This window comes from Aspergillus foveolatus (assembly GCF_047715535.1).
Source record: "Aspergillus foveolatus strain CBS 279.81 unplaced genomic scaffold BDW70scaffold_159, whole genome shotgun sequence".
NCBI classification, from domain to species: domain Eukaryota; kingdom Fungi; phylum Ascomycota; class Eurotiomycetes; order Eurotiales; family Aspergillaceae; genus Aspergillus; species Aspergillus foveolatus.
Genome location: NW_027396223.1, coordinates 169 through 10,056, shown reverse-complemented (window position 1 = coordinate 10,056; position 9,888 = coordinate 169). Strand labels below are relative to the sequence as shown.

The following is a 9,888-nucleotide window of genomic DNA, read 5'->3' as shown; positions in this document are numbered from 1 at the left end:
AGGAAGATATCTGCGCTTCTATCTTTTGTTTCTTTCTCTAAGCTTGTGATACTCGTTTATACAGGACAGCTAGTTGAAAACAATACTACCTACGCCCGTTACACTTGCGTCTTTTTATTGTATGGCCTGTAGCAACTTAAGATTAGAGGGTATAGGGTTGGTTCTTGTAGACCATACAATACGTCTAGGACCTCCTTTTATTCAGCATCCACTCGGTTATTCGATTTTCTGACCTTCCTAATCTAGTTTAGCCATTGGCCTCCTTATTTCATGTATTTAGTCGAGCATCGCAGCTAGATAGAAGAAGCAGAGACCTCTGCCCAAGCATGTCATGCAGCAAAGGTTCAATACAAGTCATCACATTGGACCTGCACGTTTGACACTTCTTTTGACTATATTTCGGCCACCAGTTGACTTTACTGTATCTTGAAATTATCCCGAACTCTTACTGAAGTTTTTACCATTATGAGACCACAATCATGATTAGATTCGCGGAAAGAAAGGCAAGGATGGCGCAATAGAGTCTGTTGGATTGGTCTATATAAATGTTGATATCAGGCTTTCGTCGTACCCAACCCGCGTCGCAGTGGAGAGACCTACCTTTCCGACTACTACTTGCTATAACGTTAAATTTCTATCGGTGGCTGCGATTGTCTTCGGACCGCGCAGAAGATGGTAGCCCAGTTCTTTTGCTCGTACTATGCAGCCGTCGGTAAAAGGAAAGGAGGACCTCAATGATAAGAACGACTCCAATCTTGCTGACAACAGATATTAATTACCTGGTATGTATAGCCACAGAGTATAAAAATCAGGGTCTTCATTTAGAATAAACGGAAGACCTAGGGTGACGAAGTAAGGGTAGGCCAGAATATCTTGGTCGCCCAGCCCCGCATACGCTTTCCATAGAAGTAGAATCCTACCGCCATGAAGCTAAGGACACCGCACACAATTGCAAAGATGTTCATGCCTCCGTCGTATCCAAGCGTCTCCGTCAAGGGGACAGTCGAATAGCTGAGGCCGAACGAGATAAACCCGCGACCGACGCAGATAACCATCAGCAGGCCGCCAGCATGATCGGGAAAGGCGTCAATGGCGTAGGAGATGGCAATAATGTTCACGCCCATGAAGGCAAAAAAGCTCATGTGGTATGGGGCCACAATGGCCATCCAGTGCCAGTGTGACTGAGCTGCACCGGCATTTCCGAATAGGACGCAGGAAACAATGACGATAGCGGCGGGAATTACCATTGCTAGGAGTCTGTATTCGGGCTGTAGGTGATTCACTAGGTCAGCTTCAGGGGCAGACAGATAAACTATGCTCTTGCAAACGCCCAAGCAAACTGGAAAAGTTGAGGGGTGCTATTGTACCTCAAAGATGCCCTTCCTCCACTGGCTCATCTTCTTTACAATAAAAACAGTGCCGTAGCCCATGACCGGGACTAATATGAGACAGTCCAAGGCCTGGACAAGTTGAACGAAGCCAAGAGATGTTTTGGAGAAGCTGTATGGTGGCGGGGTGAGGATGACGCCAAAGGTCGACGATTGGTACACATAGACACCCAAAAAGGCGCCGTTGACAAGCAGAAGCCAGAATATCAGTAGAATACAGATACCTTGTGCAGTTTCCTTGTAAAAGCTAACAAATTTGCGCCAATTAATCTTGCCGTGCACTAACCTCAGGTCATGCTTCCAGGTTCGAGGTCCAAATACGCCTGGCTCCAACCTACGCGTATGTGAAAAACAGGGAGTATCAGGACGGGTAACGGCATCTATAAATGAATTTTGCGTGAGTCGATGGGTCTCGGCTGGCGAGAGAGATTGGGGTAGAAGTGTATCCAATGCACTCACTAGAGCGGTCGAACATTGTCTTGACGACGAGGAAGTAAGCAGCAATTAGGGTAACAAAGTTGACAACTGCTACAACTATGTACCACCATTTGAGACCCATGTCAGGCACGATGTACACGGTCGCAACGAACATGCCTGCGGCGACGATGTTTTGGACCCCAACAAACCAACCCTGCTTACTGCTGCGTTCATGCAGAAAATGGATATCTTGTATAACAAGCGGCGCTAAAGCCTCGCTCTGGCCGGCGGCCATACTCAGCAAGTTTCTGCCTCCAATATGACTAGCAAGCGAGGTGGAAAAGGCACACCATAGGCCTGTGCTGATGGATAAGAGTAGCGAGAAGAGGAAGACAGGGCGTCGACCAAGAGTGAGGGTTAAGGGCATAGAGATGAAGTTGCCTATGCCCATAAATAAGGTGGGGTAAGTCATGAGGTCACTGACATCTGCTGGGTCGTTGTTGGCATACTCTTGCAAAACATGAGGAAAGACAGCCCCCAGTCCGGATATCGACAGCACCGCCATTGAGCCATATGCAGCGACAATGACAATGATGGAGTACTTCTGCCAGGTAGGGAGATTGAGAGGATCTGATGCAGTGTTAGCAGTTTCAATCTGGACAGAACAGGAGCGATACTGAAATCAAGCAGCGCGTTTCTGACATTACTCGCTTTGGAGTCCGCTCACCTTTGGGGTCACCGCTAGGGGTTGGGATGAGCACAATTTCGCTGTGATCAAAGAGCTTGACGGTACCTGTTTTTTGGTCGCAGGAATAGGCCTTGCCGGGGACAATGTTTTCGACCTGGGCCACTTGTGCCTTGTACGGGACATCGTCAGCACTTCGAATAGCAGCCATTTTCTATGGCCTGCACGACGGTGGAAGGGATAGAGAGGAGATTGAGCAACAAAGATGTTTATTCAATAGCAAAAATAGGGCAGGAATTATGATGATATAGCTGCACAGGATGGAAAGTGCAAAGAGATTCTATTCTAGCCTTGTCGCTAGGAAGAACATTGCGCAAATGGGCCTTAGAAGGTGAGCGATTGGCCCGAGTCCAACACCCGCGATCTTCTCCACATTCCGCGTGCTCAGCTCCTGTCGGTTACAAAGTGCGGGGCCCCCACATTCCGCACGACCTAAGCTTCCCCAAATAATTGCCGTCGGGATCCAGTAACTCTACGACCCTCGAATCCATTTTTCCGTTCCCTCTTTACCCCAGATCAACTACTACCGTAACCAGCCCGACATGCCGACAGGGAGACCGGACACCAAGGACGCCCCCTTGCCGCAGACCCCATGTTCAATACAGGTCACAGCCCCACGTCGCAAAAAGCGGCGGATAAATTATGCCTGCAACTATTGCCGCGCGCGCAAAACCCGCTGTGATGAAAGTAAGCCTTCGTGCTCGGCATGTCAAAATGCTGGCGTCGAGTGCATCACCATCAACCTACGCCGACCCGAGCTGCAGGTCGACCGTCAAGAGGCCGGTAGGAATCCAAGGCTCGACAGTCCTCATGCGCTCCTGGGCGCGAATGTTTGCTCCAGCAGGAGTCAAGGTTCCATTCCTCACAGCGTGACTCGAGCCCAGGAATTACCAATCGGCCAAACAGACCTGGAATCGCCAAGAGGATCAGAACGCCAAGACGAGACAAACGAGCCGCGGCACTCCTCATCCCAGCCAGCTAGCCCAGAAAACCCGTCTATGTTGAGCGTCTTTCGGCAAGATAGGGGTAGCACCTACTGCGAGATATTATTGGGATGGCTAGACAGGGCAGCTTACCGTCTCGATCTCTATGGAGCCTGGCCTGCATATACACATCCGTCTCACAGCCCAGCGGCTTCTTACGCATTTACAGGCTTTAAACTATGTCCTGTACCTAGCTCGAAGACCACACAGCACGCGGTAAATCTATTTCTCACAGGACCGAATGTGCTCTTTCCGGTGTTATGCAAGGATTCGACCCTGCGACTGGTCAGCCTAGCTCAGTCTGTCGGCCCGGCCAACCTCATCCAAAAGGCAGGTTATTCGTCTTTGCTCCAGGTCTATTTAGCTTTGCTCTTGGGAAGCCTTTCCGCTGCTTTGCCGCCTGAGGACTTTGACCCTCAAGTTTGTCTTGAGTCGTGCGAGACTTTGATGGGCCATGTGTTACACGAATCTGGCCCGGCCGCAGTGCAGGCTATGGTGCTCCTAGCCATGGCACAGCGATGCTATAACAATGTTACGGCCTCTTGGAACTTTATTAGCCTTGCAGTCAGTATCGCAAATGCAATTGATCTGACACGGCCAAAGCATGGCCCTCTACCAAGTGGTCGCCCGGAGACGGAACCCGAGCAAAGGTCTTTATGGAAGACGGTCTGTACTTTCGAGAAGATCCTCGCCTTTGAGCTAGGGAGGTCATCCATAACAGAGCCATGGGTGTTTTCAGATCATGCGGGAGAATACAGCACCTCGCTACCAAGCCAGCGTCGGTACGAGGCCGAGGCTGCCAAAGCAACAGAGGACCTCGCCATGACACTTGACGCCGCAGGCCGAAACTGCATCGCGCTTAGCAAACGCGTGGATAAAGACGAGGGTCCGGACTTTTCAACTACGATCCAAGACAAGATCACGACCATAGGCGAAGCCATGGTATCCCTGATAGACTGGTCCAACCGGCTTCCCTATGCACTAAGGTACAGTTATTGCCCTGCTCCTGCCTTAATTCACGGATTTATGCACTCACACGGATTTTTTTTCTTCGAAAAGTCCAACAGCCGAATTAATCCAAGACCCCCGTTGTGAATCTTTCGTGGCATTCTTGTCCATTCACTACCATAACGCGTAAGTTAATTGGCTACGCACACAAAAGAATCCGTATCTACTACAAGCGATCAGACTAGAGCACTCATACATGGCAATAGCTTGCTTCTCCTAACGCGCAACAGCCTCCTCGTTTGCGAAGAGTCCCTTCAGTTAAGTGTAGAAAGCATCTCGACTGGTCTTCCCTGGGAATCACTCGTGCGCGGCGGTCCGTCCATCGCCGGCAACGCCGCCCGCAAAATTCTCCGCCTCGCCCTTCGCTCCGCCGAATCACAAGCCCCTCCCATTCTCCCTTGTATCTCAGCGCCACTCCACGCTGTCGCTGCGCTGACAATTCACGGCATACGGTGCGGAGTGTCCCACGCAGTACACGTCTCTGATCAAGACCAGAGCCTCCTGCAAGCGGCAGCGGACTTGATAAGGAAGAGCTGCACGCGTATCGAAGGCGGAGCCGCCGTAACAGGCCTCCTAGGAAACCTCGAGCGGCTGAGGCAGGGGACGACCATGCTCGAGGCGCCAAGCTTTGGAATGAGAAACCTGACGGCCCAGGGTTCTGGTTATCCCTTTGGAATTGCGGACGGTACTACAGAAGTGGGTATGAGCAGGCATGCGGAGCAGGATGCCTCCCCTTACACAGCTACCGAGTGTTGGCAAGGCATGGAAGATTTCCACGCCTTTTGGCCTAGTGTCATTGAATGGGACTGGTCTGAATTAACTGAGATCTTGCACGATGGCGTGCAACCAGAAGAAAGGAGATCTCCAGCCTAAATCTAAAAGCTGAAGATAGGCGTGTTATGTGGTAGTCTCTGAGCGCAAACACCTTGATCTACCTACTGGCCCGATATTGAAGTTGTGTAGCAGCTGCTAGGACTTAAAATAACAAAGAGCGTTTCAAACCAGCTGCCTACGCGCCAAAGCTAGTAAATTGTTAGCCTGTGATGTGTCAATCTAACAGAGTAACCATCTGCAAGTGCATAAACAGGGAAAGAACAAGATATAATTTAATCCATTTAAAACTTAAATAGAGCACTCAGGCTGAGCTAAGCCACGAGAAACACAGGATGCTTGCAGCATATTTTATATTTTTCAACCCGTGCTGGGCAGAAAACGCTGTGGCTTTATTGTCCTATCCTATGTGGACCGTGTTTGAGTCAATTTACATGTTTTCCATTCACCCGACAGTCTCTGTAGGCAGCGGCGAGCAGAGAACCCTTATGCAGCCTGAGGGCGGATGTAGGGAATGCCCGTCAACTTGTAGTTCTCAGGAGACAACACACGTTTGGTGACGGGCTTGCCATCGTTGTAGGGGCAAGGCACGCCCTTGCGGTTGACCGGCAGCCTCACGACATTCAGGGCGTTCGGCCAATGAGTGGTTCCAAGGTTAGCTTCGAAGGCGGCTTTCTTCGTGAGGAGCTGTTCCTGCGTCGCATCTGTGGCGGGCATGTAGCAGGTGTAGATGCAAAACCGCGGGGTTGTGCCCGTAGGGCTCAGGTTGTAATGTGGCGTGCGACTGTCCCACAGGATGAGGTCGCCAGGCTCAGCATTGGGCTTCACCCACTCGCAGCCCCTGTTCTTTAGCCACGCAAGCCCTTCCTCTGTAAAGCCATACCATTCCTTCGTCCAGGCCCAGATTTTGTTCGGCTCATCCTTAAACTCGGCATGAAATTCCTGGCTGAGGTTATGGGCTCCCTTGCACACAATAAGACCGCCATCATTATCGCCATTAGGAAGCAGATTGACGAGACCTTGCATCACGCGAAAGTTAGGCGTCTCAGGGTCCTGGTCTTGATGTGGCCAGGGCTTGTTCGGCTTTACATCCGTCCGGTTGGGGAAAGAGGCGTTGATGGCGTCGAACGACACAATCAGGTCTTTCGTATCGTAGATTCGTTCAAAGGCTTCGATCACACCGGGCTCCTGGCGGATATCCCATACAAATTTCTCATGAGCCGCACCGTAGCCGAGGATCATACCTTTCTCGGTGATAATGGGCAGATTCTCTTCTTTGACCGTCGTAGGATCGTCGCGCTTGAAACCGAGTCCACCAGCACTGCGTCGATAATTGGTTAGCTACCAAGTTGGTTGTGCCGGCTGAAACCTGCGCGGGAAATGGGAACAACTCAAAAGCAAAAAGTGGATAGGGAACAAGCTGGCTCACAAGTTTTCCAGGTACGACATAAAGTCATCAGCATATTTCTCTGCACGTTCACGGGGGACGGCGCCCTTAACTACAACATAGCCGTCACGCACGAGGTCATCCCTCCAGTCACCGTAGGTAACGTCCTTCTCCGCGAAGAGCAAGTTGGGACCTGGTCGCTTTGGAACAAGCACTTCAGTGTGGTCTTGGGTAGAGGTAGACATTATTTGCCTCGTATTTGGTGAACGATGTTAGAGGAACACAGAATAAACCAAAATAGACGTCGTTAGCGCCGGTGAATAATGGTAAAGAGGTGCTGTGATATTGGGATTAGGTCGCTAGTATTATGGACAATCTTATATCACTGCGGATACCTCGGCCCTCTGCAAATGAAATCCTCAGATGCCCCAGAGATGCCACTGTAACTGTTGGTTCGGGAACTTCTACATCACGAGTGAACTCTGGCCACTGTGCAGTTGCCGATATATGTGGCTATGGCGAACGACATGCCGAGCCGATCCGAAAATAGACGCCATATTGATTAAGAAATATTATAACCGAATTCTGGGCGTGGCATCGGCAACTTTTCCCGCCTGTTTGTCTTCTGGACTTCCCGATCCGAACCGAAGGAACGCTCCACAGTGACCATGGGAATAAGCTGGCTCCAATCGGCCTGCACATCTTTAAAATGTATTTACCTCTTTCTGAAAAGACAGCTACGTAATTGAGGGGCCGACCATCGGTATTTGAGAATCGAGCAAGTTTCCTGCATCTAGCTTCTTCGTCCATAAAAGCTTGGCACAGGTTCGTCAAGATTTGTGAGTAACAACATACAAAGGGCCCTCGATACCTTACTTTGCCATATTCCAGGATCGGCCTACTATCTCGGACCATGTCAGCGGTCGATCCCACGCTCATTGAGCCGCTCCGTCCGCCCAAAATCGGGGAGGCCGGATATGTTGGCTTTAATCCTCGTAACGAAGTGCTGCGCAAGGGCTGGATTCACCCAAATCATCCCAAGGCACGGCCTTTACCGTGCGACATCCTCGTGGAGCACGACTTTATGGTCCCCATGCGCGATGGGGTGAAGTTAAACGCCGATATCTACCGCGGGCCTGACAGCAATGAAAATAAGGTCCCCGCCATTGTGTGTTGGTCGCCTTTCGGGAAGAAGGCCAACGGCTTGTCCATTCTGCCATACACGACGTCTTGGAATCTGGGCATCAAGGATAGTGCGCTATCCGGGCTTGAGAAGTTTGAGGCGCCAGATCCTGCCGAATGGGTACCGCGCGGATACGCCATTGTTAATATCGATAATCGAGGTGCCGGCGATAGCGAAGGTGTCATGGCTTGCCATGGCAAACAAGAGAGCCAGGATGGATACGACGCCGTGGAATACCTAGCGAAACTCCCGTGGTGTAACGGCAATGTGGGACTAGCTGGTAACTCGCACCTGGCTATTGCCATGTGGGGCACTGCCGCCCTCCAGCCTCCGAGTCTCAAGGCTATCGCTCCGTGGGAGGGCTGCGGTGATATGTACCGAGAGCACTTTGCTCGCGGCGGAATCTACTGCGGCGAGCTGTTTGACGAGCTCATTGTGAAACACATGCTGAGAGGCAGGAACGGGCTTGATAGTCCTCGACTACTTTTTGAGAAGTCACCTCTAGCTAGTCCCAAATGGGACGAGAAGAGACCGGATATGAAGAAGATCCAGATCCCAACGTACATTACCGGCACTTGGACGAATACCATGCACGGTATGGGGTCCATCCGTGGATGGCTCGAAGTTAATACTCCCGACAAGTGGCTCCGCTGGCATCCCTGGCAGGAGTGGTACGACCTCTGGGGAGACAAAAACTCCAGGGCCGAGCTGCTCCAGTTTATGGACAAATACCTCAAGGGGGAGGATAATGGGTGGGAACACACACCCAGAGTCCGCATGGCACTCCTTCGGTTCGGCAACAAGGATCCTCAATCGTACGAGAACATAGTCGAGTCTTCATTTCCCCCTGAGCGTACCGAATACAAGCACGGCTTTCTCAGCGCGAGGGGTACCATCTCGTTTGACGAAGCTGATGTATCGACTTCACGAACAGGCTACAATTCGGAATCAAATGACCACCTCTCTTTCACGCACAGGTTCGACAGGACAACGCAAATCATGGGCTTGCCGAAAGCTGTACTATACATGTCATGTCCCGACCACAACGACATGGATGTCTACATCACCATTGAGAAGCTAGGCGCCGATGGCAAGCAGATGCAGAACCTGAATATCCCCTGGAAAGGCATTCCGGTTACTTCGTTCAGTGAGATCGAGCCTGAGCAGGCGACGGAAGTGATCATATACAAGGGGCCTATGGGTATTATTAGGGCCTCTCACCGCGCTATCGACAAAGACAAGAGCATCCACCCTAACTGGCCGTTTCATCCACATGACCGGGAAGACAAAATCACGCCAGGCACAATCGTAAGACTTGACATTGGCATTTGGGCCATGGGTATCGAATACGAGGTCGGAGAGCAGATCAGGGTTGTTGTGGGTGGAAGGAGCCGTTCGGTGAGCAAGTTTGGAAGCAGCCGGTATTCGATCAACAAGGGAAAACATTACCTACATTTAGGGGGCGAATATGCAAGCCATGTCGTTCTCCCATTCGTGTAACTGCTGGGGGAGTGCTACGGGTTGTACCATGTGAAGCAGGGTCCCGACTCTGACAATTCTTACACACTTGAGTCAGCTATCATGTAATAAATTGCTGCAGACTTATCTCCAGATGGTTTTGTAATCGGCTTTTTCAGTACTATATTACTATTTTTAGTAGCGAGATACGTTAAAGGCCTGAAGCATGGTCCCCCGCAGTCAACCTCGATAATATCCCTCAACCCACCAACATGGAAGCCACCTGGCAGCCCGAGCAAGCTCCGTGCTGGTTTTGCAGTCATAAGGGTGGGGGATTGATAAGACTGGGACGCTGGCGCCAGATTCATCCAGGGGATGGTGTGGGTGTGTCCTCTCACCTGGGCAACCATGTAGCCAGTAATATTGGGCCTTAGACGGATGTATGGATTAGGCTGCGGCATGACCGCGGTTAGCCGCGGTTAACCATC

The 9,888-nt window shown here is 51.1% G+C and overlaps 2 protein-coding genes across 2 annotated transcripts; one reads left to right on the top strand and one right to left on the bottom strand.

The window, feature by feature from the left end:
• Positions 1–839: 839 nt before the first annotated feature.
• BDW70DRAFT_166875 (MFS transporter) lies at positions 840–7,004 on the bottom strand (the record flags this gene model as incomplete). Its single annotated transcript, XM_073742109.1, has 8 exons — positions 840–1,268; positions 1,368–1,635; positions 1,675–1,804; positions 1,848–2,435; positions 2,533–2,598; positions 4,303–4,361; positions 5,899–6,693; positions 6,802–7,004. The coding sequence occupies 8 exons, from the start codon at positions 7,002–7,004 to the stop codon at positions 840–842; spliced, it is 2,538 nt and encodes an 845-aa protein (XP_073590814.1).
• A 426-nt stretch (positions 7,005–7,430) lies between these two features.
• On the top strand, positions 7,431–9,442 carry BDW70DRAFT_166873 (CocE/NonD family hydrolase; the record flags this gene model as incomplete). Its single annotated transcript, XM_073742108.1, has 1 exon — positions 7,431–9,442. The coding sequence occupies exon 1, from the start codon at positions 7,673–7,675 to the stop codon at positions 9,440–9,442; it is 1,770 nt and encodes a 589-aa protein (XP_073590813.1). The 5' UTR covers positions 7,431–7,672.
• Between the last annotated feature and the right edge of the window lie 446 nt (positions 9,443–9,888).